At 42.2% G+C, this 26,724-nt stretch overlaps 1 protein-coding gene across 2 annotated transcripts; it reads right to left on the bottom strand.

Annotated features, from left to right (window-relative positions):
- Positions 1–11,508: 11,508 nt before the first annotated feature.
- On the bottom strand, positions 11,509–21,914 carry LOC139371086 (core 1 synthase, glycoprotein-N-acetylgalactosamine 3-beta-galactosyltransferase 1, like b). Of its 2 annotated transcripts, XM_071111140.1 has the most exons (5): positions 21,754–21,914; positions 21,390–21,643; positions 20,566–20,828; positions 19,099–19,763; positions 11,509–13,008 (listed from the first exon to the last, which is right to left on the bottom strand). In XM_071111140.1, the coding sequence occupies exons 3-5, from the start codon at positions 20,792–20,794 to the stop codon at positions 12,685–12,687; spliced, it is 1,218 nt and encodes a 405-aa protein (XP_070967241.1). In that variant the 5' UTR covers positions 20,795–20,828; positions 21,390–21,643; positions 21,754–21,914; the 3' UTR covers positions 11,509–12,684. The 2 variants fall into 2 exon arrangements, with proteins under 2 accessions (XP_070967241.1, XP_070967240.1); XM_071111139.1 differs by having other exon boundaries at positions 21,390–21,864.
- Between the last annotated feature and the right edge of the window lie 4,810 nt (positions 21,915–26,724).

The raw sequence follows: 26,724 nt of genomic DNA, 5'->3' as shown, positions 1-26,724 counted from the left end.
GGCAGCAGCCACTCAATGTTAGTGGTGGCTGTTTAACAGTCTGATGGCCTTTCAGTCTCTCGGTCCCTGCTTTGATGCACCTGTACTGACCTTGCCTTCTGGATGATAGCGGGGTGAACAGGCAGTGGCTCGGGTGGTTGTTTTCCTTGATGATCTTTATGGCCTTCCTGTGACATCGGGTGGTGTAGGTGTCCTGGAGGGCAGGTAGTTTGCCCCCGGTGATGCGTTGTGCAGACCTCACTACCCTCTGGAGAGCCTTACGGTTGTGGGCGGAGCAGTTGCCGTACCAGGTGGTGATACAGCCCGACAGGATGCTCTCGATTGTGCATCTGTAGAAGTTTGTGAGTGCTTTTGGTGACAAGACAAATTTCTTCAGCCTCCTGAGGTTGAAGAGGCGCTGCTGCGCCTTCTTCACGATGCTGTCTGTGTGGGTGGACCAATTCAGTTTGTCTGTGATGTGTACGCCGAGGAACTTAAAACTTACTACCCTCTCCACTACTGTTCCATCGATGTGGATAGGGGGGTGTTCCCTCTGCTGTTTCCTGATGTTGACTAGTCTCTCAAAGCACTTCATGATGACGGAAGTGAGTGCTACGGGGCGGTAGTCGTTTAGCTCAGTTACCTTAGCTTTCTTGGGAACAGGAACAATGGTGGCCCTCTTGAATCATGTGGGAACAGCAGACTGGGATAGGGATTGAATATGTCCGTAAACACACCAGCCAGCTGGTCTGCGCATGCTCTGAGGGCATGGCTGGGGATGCCGTCTGGGCCTGCAGCCTTGCGAGGGTTAACACGTTTAAATGTTTTACTCACCTCGGCTGCAGTGAAGGAGAGTCCGCGGCTGGGGATGTCGTCTGGGCCTGAAGCCTTGCGAGGGTTAACACGTTTAAATGTTTTACTCACCTCGGCTGCAGTGAAGGAGAGTCCGCATGTTTTGGTTGCGGGCCCTGTCAGTGGCACTGTATTGTCCTCAAAGCGGGCAAAAAAGTGATTTAGTCTGCCTGGGAGCAAGACATCCTGGTCCGTGACTGGGCTGGTTTTCTTTTTGTAATCCGTGATTGACTGTAGACCCTGCCACATACCTCGTGTCTGAGCCGTTGAATTGCGATTCTACTTTGTCTCTATACTGACGCTTAGCTTGTTTGATTGCCTTGCGGAGGGAATAGCTACACTGTTTGTATTCGGTCATGTTTCCGGTCACCTTGCCCTGATTAAAAGCAGTGGTTCGTGCTTTAAGTTTCACGCGAATGCTGCCATCAATCCACGGTTTCTGGTTTGGGAATGTTTTAATCGTTGCTATGGGAACGACATCTTCAACGCACGTTCTAATGAACTCGCTCACCGAATCAGCGTATTCGTCAATGTTGTTGTTTGACGCAATATGAAACATATCCCAGTCCACGTGATGGAAGCAGTCTTGGAGCGTGGAATCAGATTGGTCGGACCAGCGTTGAACAGACCTCAGCACGGGAGCTTCTTGTTTTAGCTTCTGTCTGTAGGCAGGGAGCAACAAAATGGAGTCGTGGTCAGCTTTTCCGAATGGAGAGCGGGGGAGGGCCTTATATGCGTTGCGGAAGTTAGAATAGCAATGATCCAAGGTTTTGCCAGCCCTGGTTGCGCAATCGATATGCTGATACAATTTAGGGAGTCTTGTTTTCAGATTAGCCTTGTTAAAATCCCCAGCTACAATGAATGCAGCCTCAGGATATGTGGATTCCAGTTTGCAAAGAGTCAAATAAAGTTTGTTCAGAGCCATCGATGTGTCTGCTTGGGGAGGAATATATACGGCTGTGATTATAATCGAAGAGAATTCCCTTGGTAGATAATGCGGTCGACATTTGATTGTGAGGAATTCTAAATCAGTTGAACAGAAGGACTTGAGTTCCTGTATGTTGTTGTGACCACACCACGTCTTGTTAACCATACCACGTCTCGTTAACCATACTGCATACGCCCCCGCCCTACATACCGCATACGCCCCCGCCCTACATAACGCATACGCCCCTGCCCTACACTATAGTCCAAAGGGATACATTCTAATGACAAGTATCTCACATAAGCATATTATGCAAATAAAACATCTTATCTATGTTACCCAACTAATTCTGATTCATCCACCACACTACTTTGAAGAATCTCAAATATATTTTGATTTAACAATTTTTCGCTTACTACATGATCCCATGTGTGTTATTTCATAGTTATCTATAATGTAGAACATTGTAAAAAATAAAGAACAACCCTGGAATGAGTACGTGTCTCCAAACTTTTGACTGGTACTGTATAGAAATGTAATTACATCCAACACAATGTTGAAAAACAGAATGCTTCCCATCACAAGATCACACAACTAGATGTGAGCTTGACGTGATCCCAACACTGCCACCAATGTAATGAAAGAAAGTGAAAGCTGCAACAGGGAATTTAACCAGAACTTATACGTGGAAAAGTGAACTCTAACACCTGTTGCCTTGAAAGTCTAGTAGGCCTCTAGGCAGAGGCAGTAGGCCTACAATGCTGGCATATGCTTTGTTACAATAGCCTAAGTATATAACATGATTGACACAACTGTAATAATCATCATGAAATGGCCTTGGAAGTGCCATAAGTGTAAGCCAACATAATTCCTCATTTTATGTTAACTTGTTTAACTGCATTGATATGGCTCTTTTTGATCACAGTCCAGACTTGTTATAGTTGCAAATACCATGCAGTTGCACCAGGGGAATTTAAACCAAATATTTTATGTTGCAGGTGTTTGGTTTCCCTACATTTATTGATTAATTTATTTCCCATCATGAAAATGTAACCCTATTCCCCAATCAAATATGTTCATCGATACCACACACAAAAAAACATACAAATACAGCTTTTTACTCCAATCTGTTGGTTAACCCTAAAAATCTGACATAGCACCAGTATCCCAAAGTATTAAGCAAAAACAAGCATAGAAAACAGCATTGGCATTAATAATAACACTAATAAAAAATGTAAGGCTACTATTACATTCTAAGTATTTTGGTGACAAACTGGTTGATTAACAATATTGGGTTGTTATTTTCTAAAAGGCAGTGTAGAACACCATTGCCCAAAATGCATTGCTCCAATAAATAATAAAATATTGTTCCGAAATTTGCCCCCCCCCAAATGTATTTGCCTATGAATGATGTCACACCCATTTTCTTTGTATTTTCCTACGAATTAAGTCACACAAAATGTGTGTATTTTCACACAAATTAAGACCCACAAAAACTTAACAAAATCTGCTGAAATACGTTTTGCACATATTTGCACAAATTGAGTGTGAGATTGTCTTGCAGATAGAATGGTTGTTTTTATTGGGAATATTCAAATGAATATTTTTCAATATTACATTTTTTTTGAGACAAAAATATTTCTGTTTTGGGTATCTGTTGTCAACTCCGTCAGTGTCTTGCCCTTTAAGATCGTTTTTAAATATAGTGCCTTCGGAAAGTATTCAGACACGGACTTTTCCCCCATTTTGTTACGTTATATCCTATTTCTAAAATTGATGATGAAACAAACAAAAATTGAATCAATCTAAACACAATACCCCATAATGACAAGTTTTTGAAATGTTTGCTAAAAAAGAAATATTATAATAAAGAAATATCATATTTACATAAGTATTCAGACCCTTTACTTAGTACTTTGTTGAAGCACCTTTGGCAGCGATTACAGCTTGAGTCTTATTGGGTATGACGCTACAAGCTTGGCACACCTGTATTTGGGGAGTTTCTCCTATTCTTCTCTGCAGATACTCTCAAGCTCTGTCAGGTTGGATGGGGAGTGTCGCTGCACAGCTATTTTCAGGTCTCTCCAGATATTTTTGATCAGGTTCAAGTCTGGGCTCTGGCTGGGCCACTCAAGGACATTGAGACTTGTCCCGAAGCCACTCCTGCATTGTCTTGGCGGTGTGCTTAGGGTAGTTGTCCTATTAGAAGGTGAACCTTCACCCCAGTCTGAGGTCCTGAGTGCTCTGGAGCAGGTTTTCATCAAGGATCTCACTGTACTTTGCTCCGCTCTTATTTCCCGCGATTCTAATTTGTCTCCCAGTCCCTGACTCTGAAAAACATCCACGCAGAATGATGCTGCCACCACGCTTCACCGTAGGGATGGTGCCAGGTTTGATCCATACGTGAGGAGGAACTTTGCATTCAGACCAAAGAGTTCAATCTTGGTTTCATCAGACCAGATAATCTTGTTTCTCATGGTCTGAGAGTCCTTTAGGTGCCTTTTGGCAAACTCCAAGCGTGTTGGCATGTGCCTTTTACTATGGAGAGGCCACTCTACCACTAAGGCCTCATTGGTGGAGTGCTGCAGAGATGGTTGTCTTTCTGGAAGGTTCTCCCATCGCCACAGAGGAACTCTGGAGCTTTGTCCAATGGTCACTGTCAGAGTGACCATCGGGTTCTTGGTCACCTCCCCGACCAAGGCCCTTCTCCCCTGATTGTTCAGTTTGGCCTGGCGGCCAGCTCTAGGAAGAGACTTGGTGGTTCCAAAATTGTTCTGTTTTAGAATGATGGAGGCCACTGTGTTCTTGGGGAACTTCAAGGCTGCAGACTTTTATTTTGGTACCCTTTCCCAGATCTGTGCCTCGACACAACCCTGTCTCGGAGCTATATGGACAATTCCTTCGACCCCATGGCTTGGTTTTTAATCTGACTTGCACTGTCAACACTGGGACCTTATATAGATTGGTGTGTGCCTTTCCAAATCATGTCCAATCAATTTAATTTACTACAGGTGGACTCCAATCAAGTTGTAGAAACAGCTCAAGGATGATAAATGGAAACAGGATGCACCTGACCTCAATTTTGAGTCTCACAGCAAAGGGTCTGAATACTTATGCAAACAGGTATCTGTTTTTTTATTTTTAATACATTTGCAAACATTTCTAAAAACCTGTTTTTGCTTTGTCCTAATGGGGTATTGTGTGTAGATTGATATAACACATAACACATATGGAATCGTGTAGTAACTAAATAAGTGTTAAACAAATCAAAATATATGTTATATTTGAGATTCTTCAAAGTAGCCACACTTGACTCGAAGACAGCTTTGCACACTCTTGGCATTCTCTCAACCAGCTTCATGAGTTATGCACCTGGAATGCATTTCAATTAATAGGTGTGCCTTGTTAAAAGTTCATTTGTGGAATTTCTGTCCTTCTTAATGCATTTGAACCAATCAGTTGTGTTGTGACAAGGTAGGCGTGGTATACAGAAGGCAGCCTATTTTGGTAAAAGACCAAGTCCATATTATGGCAAGAACAGTTCAAATAAGCAAAGAGAAATAAGAGTCAATCATTACTTTAAGACATGAAGGTCAGTCAATCCGGAAAATGTCAAGCACTTTGAAAGTTTCTTCAAGTGCAGTCGCAAAAACCATCAAGCGCTATGATGAAACTGGCTCTCGTGAGGACCGCCACAGGACAGGAAGACCCAGAGTTACCTCTGCTGCAGAGGAAAAGTTCATTAGAGTTACCAGCCTCATAAATTGCAGCCCAAATAAATTCTTCACAAAGTTCAAGTAACAGACACATCTCAACATCAACTGTTCAAAGGAGACTGCGTGAATCAGGCCTTTATTCGTCCATGCGTGTGTGTTTGTGAACAACTTCAGGATGGTATCCTTCGGATATATATTCCTGCGATGGAGAGAAGCTTACTTGTTCATGTTCATATAATTACACCCTGTCACTCTGCCCTAAGGGTAAATGGATTTAATCCCAGGCATAATCCATATTCTGAACAGAGTATAATTACGTTAGTGAGGGAAGGCAGCAGGGCGGTTATGGATGGCAGTTGTCAGTTGTGGTAGAAAAGCGGTGAGACCAGTCATCAATGTTGTTGGTGTGTGGAAGTTTTTTGGCTCCCTGTTATGTCTGACAACCTGGTGACAATGTGGGAAAAAACAGCAGCCTCCTGTCCTCAGGAAACACAATACATGTAGAACTGAGGAAGAGAGTGCACACACACACACACACACACACACACACACACACACACACACTCGCAAAGACAACACATCATACAGGTTCCCAGACTCACAAAGAAAGGGAACATGTACTTTCTCTCTCCATCTCCAAAGACAATTTACACACACGCGCTGTTTAGCGTGTTGGTAACACATCTACCCCGGCAGAAGTCATTCAGGTATTATTTCCAGCCGCCTCTAAAGTAATAAAACTCTTGTCAAACACTAATGCGCTTAGGGCCTGAGTGACTGTTACATAAATATAAAATTGAATAGACTTAGCCTTTGCAGTGAGAATGGAAATGCAACACGGCACTGTATCATGCAGGTAGTCTATCAACATACTTTAGGTAGTTGGCAGGCTTTTTAGGCATTATCATCCAACAATGCACTGATAAGTAACATTGAACAATATGTCTTGTTCAAAACATTATTAGGAAAAGGTTAGTCTCAGTTCCCAATGACTCATAAGTAATTACAAATGTTTTCAATTTCTATTTACATGTCAAAAAGACAGTCAAATTCATGTCTTGTCAAAACATAGACAATCCTTCTAGACCTTCTTTTTGTTAGTCTACAAGTAACTGTCACTAAGCTATAGCCTATATATGCCCATGCATTAAATATGTCTAAATGAGTGAGCAGGCAAAGTGTACGCAATAAACGTTCTAGAGCACGGCAGTAGACTATATACATAATACTGTATGTATATGACTAAAAGTAAGATATGCCTACATTGCATTGATTGTTCAGGTCTTGTGTTGCCAAACGTCAATAAATGTGCTCTGATATTTAGTGAATACTGTGATCTGATAGCATCCAGTGATGTGCTTTTTTTCTCTCAGTATTTATTTGTGCAATATCATTTGGGGGGCTTGGAAAATACTTCCTGTACTTTGTATCATAAATTCAGCTATTATGTATGTCATGTTGAGAAATATTTGCTAAATATAAGTCTGGATTATTTTTTTTAGTTTTTTACCATTACTTATTTTAAATGGGTCCGTTTTACAAAATGCATACATTAATACAAAAAATGTCCCAGTACAAATATTTTCCTATTAAAAGATACATTTTAGGCCTCCCGGGTGGCGCAGTGGTTAAGGGCGCTGTACTGCAGCGCCAGCTGTGCCATCAGAGTCCTGGGTTCGCGCCCAGGCTCTGTCGTAACCGGCCGCGACCGGGAGGTCCGTGGGGCGACGCACAATTGGCCTAGCGTCGCCCGGGTTAGGGAGGGCTTGGTCGGTAGGGGTGTCCTTGTCTCATCGCGCACCAGCGACTCCTGTGGCGGGCTGGGCGCAGTGTACGCGTTTCCTCCGGCGCACGGCTGGCTTCCGGGTTGGATGTGCGCTGTGTTAAAGAGGACGCATGACTTTCAACCTTCGTCTCTCCCGAGCCCGTACGGGAGTTGTAGCAATGAGACAAGATAGTAGCTACTACAACAATTGGATACTACGAAAATTGGGGAGAAAAAGGGGTAAAATTTATATATAAAAAAAAAAGATGCATCCCATTTCTCATTTCTCCTACAGTTTACACTGTATTCCACCTGTATTCCACAGCATGATGGGAAACAGCTGGGCACTGGCCAGATTGACTTTACTGGTTATCTGGTTATCTCATGTCCAATGGAGTCAGACTGTGAAGAGGAATTCTACAACTCAAAACTGCTCTAGTGTTAAACAAAAATATAAATGCAACAATTTTACTGAGTTACAGTTCATATGAGGAAATCAGTCAATATAAATTAAATAATTAGGCCCTAATCTATGGATTTCACATGACTGGGAATACATATATGCATCTGTTGGTTACAGAGACCCTTGACAAAAATGGGCCTGAGGATCTCATCACAGTATTTTCATGCATTCAAATTGCCAAACGATAAAATGCAACGTTGTGAACAGTGTCCCATGGTGGTGGTGGGGTTATACCATATATACCATAACCCCACCACCACCATGGGACACTGTTCACAACGTTGACATCAGAAAACCGCTTGCCCACGCGACATCATGCACCAGGTCTGCGGTTGTTAGGCTGGTTGGACGTACTGCCAAATAATCTAAAACGACATTGGAGGCGGCTTATGGTAAAGAAATTAACATTCAATTCTCTACCAACAGTTCTGGTGGACCTTCCTGCAGTCAGCATACCAATTGCACGCTCCTTCAACTTGAGACATCTGTGGCATTGTGTTGTGTGATAAAACTGCACATTTTAGAGTAGACTTTTATTGTGCCCAGCACAAGGTGCACCTGTGTAATGATCATGCTCTTTAATCAGCTTCTTGATATGCCACACCTGTCAGGTGGATGGATTATCTTGGCGAGAAACACTCACTAACAGGGATGCAAACAAATGTGTACACAAAATTTGAGAGAAATCAGCTTTTTGTATTTATGGAACTTTTCAGGAATACTTTAGTTCAGCTCATGAAACCAACACTTTACATATTGCATTTATATTTGTGTTAAGTATATATATTACATTTCTATGGATAAGTCTGAGGTTTTGCCCTTTCCTCACAGTTGAACTGGTTCATGTAGTAGTTGGTCTGTATATTAATCTCACAAAATAATTCTAAATCATTTGAGTTCTTTAATGATAAACAATCTGCTCTCCCAGTTCAGACAAGACTACATCAGCGGTGATTTAACTCATTCCAAGAGGTACAGCGACTACGACACCTTTGTGGGTCTGATGGGCAGGAGAAGTGCAGGTAAGAGTCTGGGACTCCAGGGTCCAAAGAGAGCCTTTGTATTCTGTCACCGGTAGCAGGTTCTTCCACAGTATACATGATATGGATGACCGTGTGCCCACCATCTAGAAATGTTATCAACTTTTAAACCTACTGTCTATCGCACAAATAAAATGTTTATCTAATGCAGCAAGTCTGTGACTAAAACGTCTGAAGATTAATTAATATGTCGCATTATGCAGTGGTAACATACATACTGTAATATGTGATCATCTTATTTCTAGGTGTAAATGTTCTACCTCCACAAACAGTGCAATTTTATGCAACGCCTTTTGGTGAAAATGTTACATACAGTGGGGCAAAAAAGTATTTAGTCAGCCACCAATTGTGCAAGTTCTCCCACTTAAAAGGCATAATTTGCAAATAAATTCATTAAAAATCCTACGTGATTTTCTGGATTTTTTTCTACTTTTGTCCGTCATAGTTGAAGTGTACCTATGATGAAAATTACAGGCCTCATCTTTTTAAGTGGGAGAACTTGCACAATTGGTGGCTGACTAAATACTTTTTTGCCCCACTGTATGTAATTGTGTTTTTAAAGAACCAAACTCTTTTTCTGTAGCAGACATGGATGGCGTCTTTCTCGGCCTCCTGGGTCGCAGGAGCTCCAGGTCAGGTGAGTAACTCCCCCCTGGGCAAAACACTGATTCACCCAGTTTTACATATAAACAACAAAAACATTTAATGTAATTGAATCAACGTAGAAAACTGATTGGATTTTTTAAAGTCATCAACATAAGGAAAATATTTTTTCACCCAACTAAATCCAATGACATGAATTGTTCTGTTGATTTCACATTGAATTCAGGTTAGTTGACTACCAAATGTAAATCAAAAATAGACCTTTAACTGATGTCTGTGCCCAGTGGGTAGCTACTGTACACTACACAGAGTAGTTGCTGGGAAGAGACGGAAAGCAGAACCTGGAGACCGTTTGCCCTCCAGTGACACTTTGTGGAATTCCCAAATGCCAAAGTAGATGACTATTGAACGCTGGGGAACGTGTTTCATAACTACGCCTGTTTATCTTGTTGATCTGTGCGCGGTGATAGCCATTCCTCAGCCCTGGGGAGAGGAATACCCACAGCCAAGAGGAGGAATTCTCATCAAGAACGGGAGACTGAGGCACGTAGGACTTTTACATGAAATGACCACACCAAACATTACAAAAACAACACTTAAGTCATCTCAGTGATTGAGACCCATACATGTTAGAGACCATTATGGTCTAATATGGAGTGAATTGAATATTCATAAATGAATTCTCTAACAGAAAGCCTCCAAGATCGTACCAGTTATCAGCCCTGTGCTGGCTGAAATGTTGTGCTACTGCTTAGTGCTGCTCCGTCATCTTACTAGATCTGACCACAGTTTTGTTCTCCATTTTTTCTCCTTACCATCTCTCTGCTTAGATTTGCACCCGTTGTGTAGGGTCCTGCTTCGTCTACTACGCCGGACTGTATTCATCATTCACCCAGAGTTCCTCTAAATAGGATTTACTAAGAAACCGTAGTCTTGCCGTGATGCCACTGCTTATTTCTCACCACCACGAGAGGATGATTCTGTAAACATACATGTAACATATTGCAAACTAATGTAATGTTAATTCTGTATTTTACAATATGTCACCTAATGTATTACAACCATGTCTAAATTATACCAGATTAAGGGTCATATACCGTACCAGCCTTTGGTAACCCCTAGAGCACCTCTGTCTGAGATATAATTTCACACAGTCAATAAAATCAGCCTCTCTGATGAGATTAGACATACACAGCTGAGTAAAATTATGCCTTTGAGAACATACTGCAAAATATGGTTATAACACAAATAACCATATGGTCACTGCCAACATAAACAGATACAGTTCTATACACACAGTTCCCTTTTACAGGAATGTGAACTATATAGCAGATTGTAGGATTGGGTTGCTTGTACCAACACACACACCCCCCAGAAAGAGAAATCCAGAGGCTTGGTAAAAGGCAGGTGTTTGAGGCAGACTTCACTCTGATCCATGTGATCTTCAGTTAAGAACAAATTCTTATTTATAATGACAGTCTACCGGGGAACAGTAGGTTAACTGCCTTTTTCAGGGGCAGAATGACAGACTTGACCTTTCGGTTACTGGCTCAACGCTCAAACCACTAAGCTACCCTCCGCCCCAATGAATGGTGACATTATACAAGATTGATGCCTTTGTGGTTGAAGGAGTGGAGTAGACCTGCCCCGCACCTTTCACACTGACGCATGTGACTAACGTCATGCACCGTTTCCCCCCCATAGAGTACATTCAGACTCGACAGCTCCAGAGCTATTCAAAGTCTAGGACACATGCCAGTTGGGTGACTAAGATCTCCACTGAAGTAAAGAACAGGACTTAGTTATTTGATCAGCGTTGTGAAATGACGGCTCGTAAGGTGAACAGGAAGTAGATAGGACAAGAAAGTGAGGAGGATACTTCCAAGTCATTCTTGTTTGAAACAGGTTTAAAATACAGAATAAAATCTTACAGCATACATGCTGATTTGGTTTACTGTTTAAGTTACAATGGAGGCTGCCATGTGACAAATGTCAATACACCTATACAGGCCCTCTGTTTGTGAAAAGGGTGTCTGACCAATATACAGCACCACGTACAGGATGTTAAGTTAACACATGTCTATAAAACAGACATCAACCAGTGAAATACAGGGCTATAGACATAAGTCCCATTTGAACTGAAGATGAAAAGACAAGACACCCTGTGAGTTTGGTTTGAGGTGATCAATGAGTCACTTTGCTCAAAAAGTATAATATACTGGAAAAGCGTACAGAATAAGAATATGGTATAATACAATGAAGACTCATAAAAATTAAAACAAAATCAGTCTGCGACATCAGCTAATGACATCACACACACACCAAACATCCCCACCCATTGTCATTTCCCAGAAAACTCTCCCCTAAAAACGATTGAATCATCCTATCCATAACAGATTTAAATAGAACTTGAATCAAACAAATAAACACAATATTATCCAATCAAACAGGGTGCAAAAACTGTTCTCTAGAGATCGGCTAACTGAACATGCACAGGTAGGTTCAAGCGACATGTCCGTCTTGTTTTTAGTCACAGTGCAGTTTCAAAATGTGCAACTAACGTTGCACACAATCATGCTTCACAAGGCACAAGCTACTGGGGCTGATTGAGAGAGAGTCTCCCTGGTTTAAAAAGTGACCCTCTCTCTCGTTACCACTCTTCAACAGAATGTCTGAAAGACCTGGTCTTCTTATACAGACAATATTTTATACAGGTATAAATAAAAACACAAATCTAAGACCAAGTTTGGTTTTCAACTCCTAGTAGCGTAGGTTGATTAGGGTAGGGGAAGCTGATCCTAAATCCTTTCTGATAAATCTAGTTAATCTAGTCAGCTCAATGTTAAAGCGAGGGCTGTGAGGACTGGTCAAACTGGTTACAGTGGGGAGTAGCAAGATGAACCAGTCCAGTAGGAATATCCTATAGGAACATTGGCCCAGGACCACTCACCAAGTCATCCTCTAATTATTTGATGATGCGTTAAGAGTGGTCCAAGAACTGAAGGAATTAAAACAGGTATTTAAAACAACAATCATGTTAAATATCTTAAAAAATTGAAGGGCTGTTGACATTTCAACATGGAGGCTGTGTGGTAAGGACAAAAAAAAAAAAGAAAAAAAAGGGGATGGTTGGTGCCAGTAACAACCCAACCAACAGCCAGTCACACATTCTTCAACACTGACACAATCCTTCACAACAGCACACTTCTTTGGGAGGCACCACAGTTGAATCTTTTCACTTCTGTAAAAATGTGTGCAAGTGCGTCCATACAGATGCATATGCACACATGCACGCTCAAAAGCAACCATTAACACACCTCGCTCTCAGATACACAAGGCTGCTACTGCTTGTCATCCGGTGCAGCAGCAGGCGGGTCCTTCTCTGCTGCAGCAGGAGGCATCACTTCCTGTTTCCTGTCTGTCCTGGACGGACTCTCCACCCTCGCCATTGGCCCCCTCTGGATGGTCGGCTGCTCTTTGGAGTACGAGTGTCCACCCTCTGACCTGTCCCACGCCTCATTCTTGTAGCCCAGGGGGGCCGGGGGCTGGTAGCGGTACCTGTAGCCAAAGGCACGTAGGTGGTAGACGTAGTACTCCAACAGGTACATGAGAGACGCGTCCACATAGTGGAAAGACACAGACAGGTCCGAGCAGCAATTTGGCCCCTACGGGACAGTACAGAAGACCAGGGTTAGAGCCAGGATGGGGAAAGGAAAAGGGAGGGGGTACAGACAGTGAGGGAGGCCCAAGGCTCAATTTAGCATTACAACAAACTGGACAGGGGACAATGATTCATCTAACTACTAAAATGTCAAACTAAAATGTAGTAGTCGTATCATGTCAGTAAATCAAAAACAGTGTGACCGTGCAAGGAGCTAAATTATGGGGTGTTCAATCAAAAATGGATCTTTTGACCAATGGATAAAAATAATTGTTAAGATACTACTAAGAAAGGGTCCAAACCTCATGTCTTTATCATAATTCGTTTAACATTAATTGGAGTTTTTACCCTTGTAGAATGGCCAAGTTTAAGGAGACTAAATCCATGTAGGCCAGAGGTTTAAAAAAAATAATCTGGAAAATAGTATTGCGTCAGCTAGGCTGGATGCTGTGCGATTGAGACAAGACATTTTCATGTTTTAGTATATACTTTTCATATTAATGAGAAATTCCTGTTCCCCCCCACCCAAAGATTTCTCAGAAAAACAAGCGTCTCTGAAAAGTCAGAGCATACCGCAAGCTTTTAATTTTTCCAAACAATTTCACATTTAAACTGAACAAAAATATAAATGCAACAAGTTAAAAGCTGTTACTGAGTTACAGTTGAAATAATGAATTTATTTCAATGGAGAGATTACCTTAGGGCCTACTCTATGGATTCACTACTGGGAACACAGCTATATTTGGAAAGTATTCATAACCCTTCACATTTTGTTACGTTACAGCCTTATTCTAAATAGTGCCCTCCCCCTCTTCAATCTACACACAAAACCCCATAATGACAAAGCAAAAACAGGCATTTAGACATTTTTGCAAATGTATTTATCCTGACTAGCCTCCTAGTCCATGCAGCTGAAAAACATCCCCAAAGCTGCCACCACCATCCTTCACCTGTAGGGATGGTACTGGCCAGGTGATGAGTGGTGCCTGGTCTCCTCCAGACAGGACACTTGGCATTCAGGCCAAATAGTTCAGTATTGGTTTCATCAGACCACAGAATCTTGTTTCTCATGGTCTGGGAGTCCTTTAGGTGAATGTTAGCAAACTCCAAGCAGGCTGTTCTACATTTTACTGAGGAGTGGCTTCCATCTGGCCACTCTACCATAAAGGCCTGATTGGTGGAGTGCTGCAGAGATGGAACTCTGTCAGAGTGACCAACGGGTTCTTGGTTACCTGCCGGACCAAGGCCCTTCTCCCCCGATTGCTCAGTTTGGCCGGGCAGCCAGCTCAAGGAAGAGTCTTAGTGTTTCCGAACTTCTTCCAATGAAGAATGATGGAGGCCACTGTGTTCTTGGGGACCTTCAATGCTGCAGACATTTCGTTGGTACCCTTCCCCAGATCTGTGCCTTGACACAATCCTGTCTCTGAGCTTTATGGACAATTCCTTTGACCTATTGGCTTGGTTTTTGCTCTGACATGCACTGTCAACTGTGGCACCATAGACAGGTGTGTGCCTTTCCAAATCATGTCCAATCATTTGAATTTACCACAGGTGGACCAATCAAGTTGTAGAAATATCAAGGATGATCAAAAGAAGACGCACCCGAGCTCAATTTCAAGTCTCATAGCAAAGGATCTGAATACTTATGTAAATAAAGTTTATTTTATACATTTGCAAACATTTCTAAAAACATATTTCTGCTTTGTTATAAGACCCCTCCCTCCTTACATATATAGGGTCCTAGACTACAAATGAACAATATAAATACACACATTGAGTTTTAATATTGTTCCACAGTAGTTTTCTAGTCTAGGCCTCTTATAAAGAAACTGTCTGAGAAATGTGTGACTTCAGGGTGTCTGTGAGAAGAGCCTAAAAGATAAAAGATGCAGGGAGTGTAGGGACTCCCCAGGGAGTGTAAGAGATGAGACGAGTCAGACATTCCACTATAAATCAAAATTGGGGAGTGGACATTTAACTTCTACGCTTTTAGATAACACTGAAACTCTATGTAGCTGTGGCTGCATGGGCTTGGTCTCATGAGTAGAAGGTAATGATGTAGGCAGTGACATCACTAAGGCTGGACTTCAGGTTTAATAAAATAACTTGGGACTTGACTATTTTGCAGAACATATGTTTTATGTTCCTGTTGTCAACTGTCTGTAATTGAATTAAAGGTTTTTGAATTATTTAATTTAAGATAGTCATAATGCTAATTTCACCAATGAGCCAGTGATTGACAAGGAAACGAACCCCAACACACTATCACAATTCCAATGGGTCAGAAGTTTACATACACTTGACTGTGCCTTTAAACAGCTTGGAAAATTCCAGAAAAATATGTTATGGCTTTAGAAGGTTCTGATAGGCTAATTGACATCATTTGAGTCAATTGGAGGTGTACCTGTGGATGTATTTCAAGGGCTACCTTCAAACTCAGTGCCTCGTTGCTTCACATCATGGGAAAATCAAAAGAAAAATCAGCCAAGACCTCAGAATTATTATTATTATTATTATTATATATATATATTTTTTTAAAGACCACCACAAGTCTGGTTCATCCTTGGGAGCAATTTCCAAACGCCTGAAGGTACCAAGTTCACCTGTACAAATAATAGTATGCAAGTATAAACACCATGGGACCACGCAGCCGTCATACCTCTCAGGAAGGAGACGTGTTCTGTCTCCTAGAGATGAACGTACTTTGGTGCGAAAAGTGCAAATCAATCCCAGAACAACAGCAAAGGACCTTGTGAAGATGCTGGAGGAAACAGGTACAAAAGTATCTATATCCACAGTAAAACCAGTCCTATATCGACATAACCAGAAAGGCTGTTCAGCAAGGAAGAAGCCACTGCTCGAAAACCGCCACAAAAAAGCCAGACTACGGTTCGCAACAAAGATTGTACTTTTTGGAGAGATGCTCTCTGGTCTGATGAAAGAAAAATAGAACTGTTTGGCCATAATGACCATTGTTATGTTTGGAGGAAAAAGGGGGAAGCTTGCAAGCCGAAGAACACCATCCCAACCGTGAAGCACGGGGGTCGCCGCATCATGTTGTGGGGGTGCTTTTCTGCAGAATGGCTGGTGCACTTCACAAAAGAGATGGCATCATGAGGAAGTAAAATTATGTGGATATATTGAAGCAACATCTCAAGACATCAGTCAGGAAGTTAAAGCTTGGCCACACATGGGTCTTCCAAATAGACATTGACCCCAAGCAAACTTCCAAAGTTGTGGCAAATTGGCTTAAGGACAACAAAGTCAAGGTATTGGAGTGGCCATCTCAAAGCCCTGACCTCAATCCGATAGTACATTTGTGGGGTGAACTGAAAAAGCGTGTGCAAGCAAGGAGGCCTACAAACCTGACTCAGTTACACCAGCTCTGTCAGGAGGAATGGGCCAAAATTCACCCAACTTATTGTGGGAAGCTTGTGGAAGGTTAACCGAAACGTTTGACCCAAGTTAAACAATTTAAAGGCAATGCTACCAAATACTAATTGAGTGCATGTAAACTTCTGACCCACTGGGAATATGATAAAATAAATAAAAGCTGAAGAAAATCACTACTATTATTCTGACATTTCACATTCTTAAAATAAAGTGGTGATTCTAACTGACCTAAGACAGGGAATTTTTAATAGGATTAAATATCAGGAATTGTGAAAAACTGAGTTTAAATGTATTTGGCTAAGGTGCATGTAAACATCCGACTCAACTGTACATACTACCTCAACTAACCGGTGCCCACATACATGGACTCTGTACAGGTACCCCCCCTGTATATAGTGTCACTATTGTTGTTTTACTGCTGCTCTTTTAAACTACTTGTAACTTTTATCTCTTATCGTCTATTTTTATTTTACCTGCATTGTTGGTTGGGGGCTCATAAGTAAGAATTTAAGCATTTCACTGTTAGGTCTACACCCGTTGTATTCGGCACATGTGACTAATCAAATTTGATTTTAACAGCAATAAACTAATTTGTTCACAAAATTTGAGAAATAAGCTTTTTTGGCATATGGAAAAATGTTCAGCTATTTTATTGAATCTTATGAAATATGGGACAAACACCTTACATGTTGCGTTCATATTTTTTGTTAAGTGTAATTCTGCTTGTCAGGTTCAATTTTGCGACCCGCGGAAACAACTTTACAGATGACCACAACAACAAAAAAATTGTCAAAGTCTCTGCAGGAAGCAGCACTGCTCTGTCAACAGAGCGCTGTGTTTATTATCGAATGTATTAGGTTAGGAAATCCGATTTTTGAATATAAATGTTAGAGAAAGACCCCACTGAACAATCCAGAACATGAAGAAACATAATTTGTCTTAGTAAAATGGATTTTATAACATGAGAAAGTGAAATTGCATCACACCCACTCTGGGCAGTGATGGTACACCCTCAAATTACACACTTATCTGGGAAGACAATCAGTCCCCTGTCCTTCCCTCTTCCTGTTCAACCTGTTCCAGTTTTGTTTTGGGTCAATAAGGATATCCCATGAAATGCTGTACAGAAGACCAGGTACAGTTATAAAGCAACCAGTCACATAGTCAGATCCTACTGACAATGAATAGCCTACACATGGCAAAGCAAGGAATAACTGGTAGTTATTTTGTACTTATTATTTTTTTTAACCCCTTTTTCTCCCCAATTAGAATCTTGTCTCATCGCAACAACTCCCCAACAGGCTCCGGATGTGAAGGTCGAGTTATGTGTCCTCCGAAACATGACCCGCCAAACTGCACTTCTTAACACTTGCACACCAGCCGCACCAATGTGTCGGAGGAAGCACCATTCAACTGACAACTGAGGCCCGCCTGCAAGCGCCCAGCCCGCCGCAAGGAGTCGCTGGAGCGCAATGAGCTAAGTAAAGCCCCCCCCGGCCAAACCCTCCCCTTAGCCGGAGAATGCTGGGACAATTGTGCACCGCCCTATGGGACTCCCGATGACAGCTGGTTGAGATACAGCCTGGGATCAAACCCAGGTCTGTAGAGATGCCTCTATCAGTGCAATGCAGTGCCTTAGAGCACCTTGGGAGGCCCAACTGGATGCTTTTTAAACCATATCAAATCCCAACTCAGCAGGAGTTGCTTTACATGTTTATCATGATAAAGCTAAGGTGAATGATAATTAGCCTTAAAAAGGCTTTACCCACCTTATTAACTGGCCACATTAGCAGGGATAGCAACAGCACTGGCGAAACTGGTTTCACTAGGACATATCTGGTGCTAGGTTGGGTCTATTCAGTAAATAGTCCATGACGTCTACCACTAGGGCTGTGACGTCATGGAATTTTGGATGACTAATTGGCCAGCCAAATGACCACGGTTACCATAATAACCGTTCGAATAGCACAACATTTACACACACACATTTTCTTCACTCCTGACCGCATGCCTTGCCTTAGAAATAATACATTTGTATTTTAAGTGCTTTTCACCATACCCAAAGTAACTTTACATGCACAAGAAAATGTGCAGGATAAAAAGCAATACAATTACATTAAAATCAAATGAATAGAACGGGCATCGCCATTCAAGTCAATGATGGCATAATGGGTGGACTGGCGGACATTACGAGTGTACCCATAGGAAGTAAAATATGTGCTGTGATTTATTGATTCAACTGACATTACAAAAAAAATACATTCAATTGCATGAGCCACATCAGTTTAACATTCTACATTACCATGGAAATTATTGCATCACATTACTGTCACATTTCCAGGGTTAGAGGATCTAAGCCCGTTCTATTCATTCTATTTCCTCATAGCTATTTCATTCTATTATACTTTGGGGTTCCATGGTTGCCATGGCGCCACGAGGAATCCTAGGCAGAGAGCTCCTGTACAATTGTAAATATTGTGTTGTTTTAAATCTTTTTATTGGATTTTTAAAACTAACTTTTTTATGACTTCTTGAGTGTTATAGAGCTACAATATCCGATGGTTTAGACTCATGGAGTTGCTGGACAAATGGCAAGTCCGAATGTTACTGCAAATAAATGCATATTCCCTAATATTGAACTAATTCACATCTAAGCCTCTAACTTACTTATTCAGCCCAACAACAGCCTCCAGGTACTTACCTCTGAGATGGGGTAGTAGCAGTAGCTCCAGTACCAGAAGCTCTTGGGGAACTTGGAGGTGAGGTGCTGCTCAGGGACAAAGGGGTGGAAGGTCTCCCTGAGGACGGTGTCTCTTGCGTCCCCGGCCACCACCCCCACCTTCTCCATGCACTGGCCCATGGCCAGATCCTCCACGTGGGTGGTGTGGGTGCACACCTTGGTCTTAAAGCCATCCACGAACCTCTTAAGGGCCTCTTTGCTCAGCACGTAGCCTGCCCCGCCGCTCATGTAGCCCTGCTTGGTGTAGGGCTTAAACCTGCGTCCAAAGTAGATGGGCTCCTCTGGCGTGTGGTTGGCCAGCACCCAGCGCAGGTTGTCCACGACAACATAGGTGTCGTCGTCAGCCTTAAGGAACCAGTCGGCCTCATCTCCATGGTTCTCCAGGGCGTAGTGGAAGGCCCGGATGGTCTTCCAGTAGAGCTGGTCGCGGCCTTCCTTGGTGCCCAGCCCCACAGTGGGGAAGTCAGGGTCGTCCACAGAGCTCATGAACACCACCACGTTACAGTGGCGGCTCCAGGTGTTCTTTACGTGGCGGGCCTTCTTCTGCAGGTTGTTGGGCCCTGTCATCACCCAGCAAAGGATGCGCACCTTCTTGTACAGCTCGTCTGCCATGTGGCTGTCCTCACCTAGAAGAGGGGGGGGGGATTTACTTTTTTGCACTTGTTTATTGAAGTTCATTATCCATCAGTCTGCATGTCTTCAGATCCAAAGACCCCATTCTTCTAAATAACATGGATGATAAATGCCTTTTTTCCCCATTTAAAGAGTATTTAGGGATATATGGAAATACCGCCTAAAGGCACAGCATGATCTAATGATTAGGTTAGGTTACTGTTGCACTCTGTATGAAGATAAATACAGTAGAATGATTTGTCTGCACAAGAAAACTGCTAATGTTTATTCTAAGACAAATGCATAACAATTAACATTGCCCTGGGCTATTGTAAATATGTACATATGTAAAATGAGGTTGAGTCACGATTTTTACATTACCACATTCACACTGTGGTTTCTAGAAGAGTGCACAAACAGAACATAGGCCTATACAGTAGTAAAATGTGTAAACCAACCCATGATGGTCATATTTACTTCTTCAACCCAAACCCTCTTTGGAACAAAGGTGGCTTCCGTTAACCGATTTACCAGATAGCCAGGAACTACCATCCACTTCACAGCCTCAACAACCATTACAGACTGAAGTCTTAACATGCTTAAAAGATAAGGATGTGCTAAGCACATAAGGAAGTACATGAGTCATGACTCTTTATAAATGCATTTATATTTGAGATCTCAACCATAAATGTATGTAACGTTACTGGCTCAGTGGCTCTATTTGAAATCTGTCAAGATTAGAAGATACATACAATCATGTCAAGCTTAGTGTTGACCCCTGGCTTTTAAAACTACTCTCTCCTTCTGGCACTGTACCTTTGTGGTGGGGGTGGTTGAGGTTGAAGAGAGCCGACCTCTCCTTCTTCCAGTTCTTGCTGTCCTCCTCCAGCTCACGTAGCTGAGCCGCTGTCTTCTCCAGGCCATCGGGCTGAGAACGTGTTGGGAAGGTCCTCTCGAACCACACCTGACGTAGGAACACATAGAGCGTACAGGTCCCCACCAGGAAGCCTATGAGGAAGGCAAAGCGCGAGCCCAGCGCCTTCATGACGAACTCAAACAATGTGCCTCAAGCTGTGTCCCTATTTCAAGAGTCAAGACAAACAAGAGAGAGGCAGGGCAGTGTTAACTTAGAGCTGGGTTTCCCAAACTCGGTCCTTTCCCCCTCCCTCTCCCTCTGGGTATACATTTTGATTTTTGTCCTAGCACTACACATCTGATTCAAATAATGAACTCATCAAACTTTGATTATTTGAATCAGCTGTGTAATGTTAGGTGGACGTTTGGGGGAAACCCCCACTGTTTGACAGGCATGTACAAATGAATGCCATCTATGCTGGGCACTATGCAAAGAAATGAATGGGTGATTAGTATATGGTGTGTACATTATTGGAGTAGAGAGAACTCATCATTAGTTCATTCAGCTGACTACTTTCATTGTAGCTAGATGTATGATAATGTAAACAGCAAGCCAGTACATTTTAGATCTGTGATCTCAAATAAAATACAGCTACGCTAGCTACATAGCTGACCTTGCCACACTTTGTTAACTAACAAAAAGTGTGGGAGGGTCAGGCTGTTGGCTAGTAACAATACGTCTAGCGGAAATGTCAAAAGAGAAATTGGGGGTTAGAGGCCCTTACCGCTAACGTTACTTGAACACCATTGCGGAAAAGTCCCTCTCTTGGGTCCAGTTGAAAAGTGGGGAAACTGTGGCGCGTGTCATGTTAGAGAGCCATCTGCTTACGACTAAAACACAATCTCGTCAAAAACAAATAACGTTACCACTTGGCGTTGAAGGGATGAAAACGGTCTTCTCTTTGAATATTCTTTACCTAGCTAGCTCTGTGGGTTTGGTAGCTAGCCGCATCTCACATCATCCTTATCAGCCAGCCAACTATGGATTAGAAATAGCGAAACGAGACATCAATTCCAACTGTCATCCGAAACCAATACTGATTCTCTAAGAGTATCCGGTGTCTTTCATATTATGTCAAAATAAACTACCTTAGCCACAGGCTCAACTTCGATGTAAAAGCAGTATGATTTTATTGAGGTGTAAAACGCTTCTTTACGGTGGCTGTATTGCACTTACAGGAAACGCCAACATTAGCTTCTAATGCGCAGGCCCACAACACGTATCTGAAGTCATTGATTGCTTAATCCTTTGCCTTGTCTTGCCTTAGTCCCCGCCCTTTAAATAGTGTTAAGTTTCTATTGGATCATTGCATGTACACGGAGCAGGCACAACCAATCATTGGGTGGCATCAGAGCACTATTCGGGTGCTAGTGCTGTAGCAAAACACAGTGGGCAAGTTCGTTTTGCATGGCCCGATGCCATGGGTGAGTGGAGATTACACTTAAGTACCAATGGAATTGTTCTCTAAACTGTATAAACTCCACTAAAAACGAACTAGCCCAATGACTAGACAAAGCCATCGATCATCTGACACCATTCATTCCTATGCGAAAGACTCAGGGCACGATACTCTGCCCAGGCATTGCTGACGCATGCCAGATCTTACAACGCCTGGATAAGTATTTTAAGTATCAGCTAATCACATATGTTATAGCAATCTGTCAGTCGCCGACGTAGCACGCAACCATAGGTTGATGCATGCAACGTCTGAGCAAGGGGAACGTTGCAGGCTAACTCGTTGCTGCCTCCTCTCATTGAATAACTCAAGTTGAAGGCCGAATGAGGAACTGCAGGCTGCCATTAGCAACTTTTTGTATTTATTTTACTAGGTAAGTTAGTTAAGAACAAATTATTATTTACAATGATGGCCTACCCCGACCAGACCCTAACGACACTGGGCTAATTGTGCGCTGCCCTATGGGACTCCCAATCACAGCCAGATGTGATACAGCCTGGAATCAAACCAGAGTCTGTAGTGATGCCTCTAGTACTGAGATGCAGTGCATTAGACTGCCGCGCCACTCTTGAGCTAAATTATCCTTCTGTGTGCCATAACTTCTGTGTGCAATTTTCAAATAATCGGTTCAAGAACATACATCTGGTGTATTAGAAGCAATTATTGGTACCATGATGGTCTTCAAAACATTTTTGTTCACTTAAACAAATGGCATTTTTCTATTCACTACACTGCCTGCACTACGGCAGTCGATTTTCTTTATGATAGCTTCTGTTAGAGTTACGTAAATTCGAATCTGGTATCAGGATAAATATAACAATGAGTCACCGATTTTATACTATGTATTTTTTATTAGCTAAGTAATAAATGGCAAATGCAACTTTCGTATATACGGGCTCACTGTAATACCACGCAGGGCAGAACAGAGAACTGACAAGATGTATGTAAACAGTATTCTTTATACTGTGATAGACAGTTCCAACCCGTCTGTTGGCCTATCACAGTAGATACTGGGCGTGGTTTAAACTTGCTCAGCCTATTGTAGGCGCTCAGGCGGGTCCCCGCCTCTTGGCGCTTCTGTTGATAGATGTAACTGTTGCTGTGAAGAACATCCATGCGCTCATGCTCCATACCCTTATCTCGCACCTGGCTCCTGTTATGTAACAAAAGACCGCTTGTTCTGCAACACCCCATGCTACTCTGTATTTTTCCATCATGAGAAAGGCCCATGGCCCTCTAACTGTTAACAATGTTTCAAGTCAGCTATGTTGCATAACACATACATACATCCACACAAGCCAACAGCAGATAATATTCAATCATATATATGGTAATGGCTATAATGTAAAACACAGGATCCAACACTTCCACAAACTACTGACTTCAACAAATAGTAGAAAAATGTGAGGGTGGTGTTAGGGTTGTTGACAGAAAAATAAGTAGTTTCCTCAAACTTCATATAGGCCTATCACTTGAAATTACTGAGATAATTCCTCAAAACATCAATAAACAATATGGCATATCTTGCCCAAGTATTTTCTAATGGTCTTTATTTTAAATTGGCACGGTATGAATATACAACATTTTACAATGCAGCTCAGACTTTTAGGGAGGGTCTTCATCTGGTGAATTTAAAATGTAACAAAATTGAATCTGTTTGACATCTTCATTCAATAACACCCACCAACAAGGAAGTGTGCGTATAATGATCTTAACAAAATATAAAAATGATCCCCTCACATGCTCAAGCTAAATTATTTACAGATTTGAAAGAGCTACGATTATTCACGATATATACACACACGTTAAGCCTTTTCTAACTCAGTTGTTTGAGCATGGCGCGTGTAACACCAGGGTTGGGGGTTTGATCACCGGGACTACCTACAGTGGGGAGAACAATTATTTGATACACTGACGATTTTGCATGTTTTCCTACTTACAAAACATGTAGAGGTCTGTCATTTTTATCATAGGTACACTTCAACTGTGAGAGACGGAATCTAAAACAAAAATCCAGAAAATCACATTGTATGATTTTTAAGTAATTCATTTAGCATTTTATTGCATGACAATTATTTGATCACCTACCAACCAGTAAGAATTCCGACTCTCACAGACCTGTTAGTTTTTCTTTAAGAAGCCCTCCTGTTCTCCACCCATTACCTGTATTAACTGCACCTGTTTGAATTCTTAACCTGTATAAAAGACACCTGTCCACACACTCAATCAAACAGACTCCAACCTTTCCACAATGGCCAAGACCAGAGAGCTGTGTAAGGACATCAGGGATAAAATTGTAGACCTGCACAAGGCTGGGATGGGCTACAGTACAATAGGCAAGCAGCTTGGTGAGAAGGTAACAACTGTTGGCGCAATTATTAGAAAATGGAAGAAGTTCAAGATGACGGTCAATCACCCTCAGTCTGGGGCTCCATGCAAGATCTCACCTCATGGGGCATCAATGATCATGAGGAAGGTGAGGGATCAGCCCAGAACTACACGGCAGGACCTGGTGAATGACCTGAAGAGAGCTGGGACCACAGTCTCAAGAAAACCATTAGTAACACACTACGCCGTCATGGATTAAAATCCTGCAGTGCACGCAAGGTCCACCTGCTCAAGCCAGCGCATGTCTAGGCCCGTCTGAAGTTTGCCAATGACCATCTGGATGATCCAGAGGAGGAATGGGAGAAGGTCATGTGGTCTGATGAGACAAAAATAGCTTTTTGGTCTAAACTCCACTCGCCGTGTTTGGAGGAAGGAGAAGGATGAGTACAACCCCAAGAACATCATCCCAACTGTGAAGCATGGAGGTTGAAACATCATTCTTTGGGGATGCTTTTCTGCAAAGGGGACAGGACGACTGCACCGTATTGAGGGGAGGATGGATGGGGCCATGTAACGCGAGATCTTGGCCAACAACCTCCTTCCCTCAGTAAGAGCATTGAAGATGGATCGTGGCTTGGTCTTCCAGCATGACAACGACCCGAAACACACAGCCATGGCAACTAGGGAGTGGCTCCGTAAGAAGCAGCTCAAGGTCCTGGAGTGGCCTAGCCAGACTCCAGACCTGAACACAATAGAAAATCTTTGGAGGGAGCTGAAAGTCCGTATTGCCCAGCGACAGCCCAGAAACCTGAAGAATCTGGAGAAGGCCTGTATGGAGGAGTGGGCCAAAATCCCTGCTGCAGTGTGTGCAAACCTGGTCAAGAACTACAGGAAACATATGATCTCTAATTTGCAAACAAAGGTTTTCTGTACCAAATATTAAGTTCTGCTTTTATGATGTATCAAATACTTATGTCATGCAATAAAACGCTAATTATTTACTTAAAAATCATACAATGTGATTTTCTGGATTTTTGTTTTTAGATTCCATCCCTCACAGTTGAAGTGTACCTATGATAAAAATTACAGACCTCTACATGCTTTGTAAGTAGGAAAACCTGCAAAATCGGCAGTGTATCAAATACTTGTTCTCCCCACTGTATATGTAAAATGTATGCACGCCTGACTGTCACTTTGGATAAAATTGTCGGCTAAATGGCATGCATTTATCACTGAGGAAACCTTTGCGCCAAAAAAACTAACTAAACTAACATTTTGTTGACAGGAACAGCTAAGCTCCAATCACTATTTCTGAGAAATAACTTCTCAAATGAAAATAGGATAAGTATTTTTGGGTTTGCTGGCATCAAACCAAAAAATTCTAAAACATAAAATAACAGTTCAAATGTACAACTTTCCAGAACCATTTCTCAACTTTTAAAGTGCTCCCAAATGTATATGGAATATGATGAATGTTTCATCAAGCATGTCAATTCTACAATGAACAATTAAAGAGTTGTATAAGCTTCACTAAATTACACTGGTTCTCATTTAAATATTCAAACTGTGGTTCAACCTCTAAACCACAACAGCATGTGGCTCTCACTCTTTTTCAGGTTTCCGAATCGGCATTCTGTTTAAATAAATGTAGAATGACTAAACAATAAAATATACCTGGTAAACAGAACCCTCCTTTTGCAAACATACTGTATCATTTTGTGACGCCAAGTGTAAATACCAGGTGAATTCCTCCATTGCATCACTCCCGGAGATCATTTCCTCACACTGTAGAGCAGCAGATATAACTACGCCACTGTGTTTTTAAGCACTGCTGTGTGGCAACGCAAGGACAGGGCATCATACTTCTGTAGAAATGTCAAGTTAAACCCCATTCAGTCCAAGCCTTAGATACATTTTCACAGGTACAGATTGCCAAGTCCATGGTGTTTTTCCAACCCTCCTCTCAACCCAACATAGACATTGAAATAATGCCCCTTTTCAGCCATCACATTGAGGAGAGAAAACAAAACCTGACACCATTACACCACCACAGCTAAGACATTTGGATTGATTTGTGTAAGGCACATAAGGGTGCCTGATAGGGACAACACATTTCTAAGTGTGGGAACAGGTGTACTTGTGGACACTGGTGCTTCCAGTGGGTCCCAAGGGGCAGCTGAGACTTAGCAGTGAGTTCAGAGTTCTGACAGTGGCGAGGGACACTCCCCGCACCTAGCCTCCACAGGTGCTTGGTTCCCACGATGCGAGCAAACAT

This window comes from Oncorhynchus clarkii, chromosome 17 (assembly GCF_045791955.1).
Source record: "Oncorhynchus clarkii lewisi isolate Uvic-CL-2024 chromosome 17, UVic_Ocla_1.0, whole genome shotgun sequence".
In the NCBI taxonomy this organism is placed as follows: domain Eukaryota; kingdom Metazoa; phylum Chordata; class Actinopteri; order Salmoniformes; family Salmonidae; genus Oncorhynchus; species Oncorhynchus clarkii.
This window is presented reverse-complemented; position numbering and strand designations above follow the sequence as displayed.

Bases quoted from the DNA above. Each gene is read 5' to 3' on its own strand.
- LOC139371086 (XM_071111140.1), bottom strand. From the start codon at position 20,794: ATGAAGGCGCTGGGCTCGCGCTTTGCCTTCCTCATAGGCTTCCTGGTG. The intron at 19,764-20,565 runs GTACAGTGCCAG...CCCCTCTTCTAG, and splicing joins CAACCACCCCCACCACAAAG to GTGAGGACAGCCACATGGCA. The intron at 13,009-19,098 runs GTAAGTACCTGG...ACTGTCCCGTAG, and splicing joins GCTACTACCCCATCTCAGAG to GGGCCAAATTGCTGCTCGGA.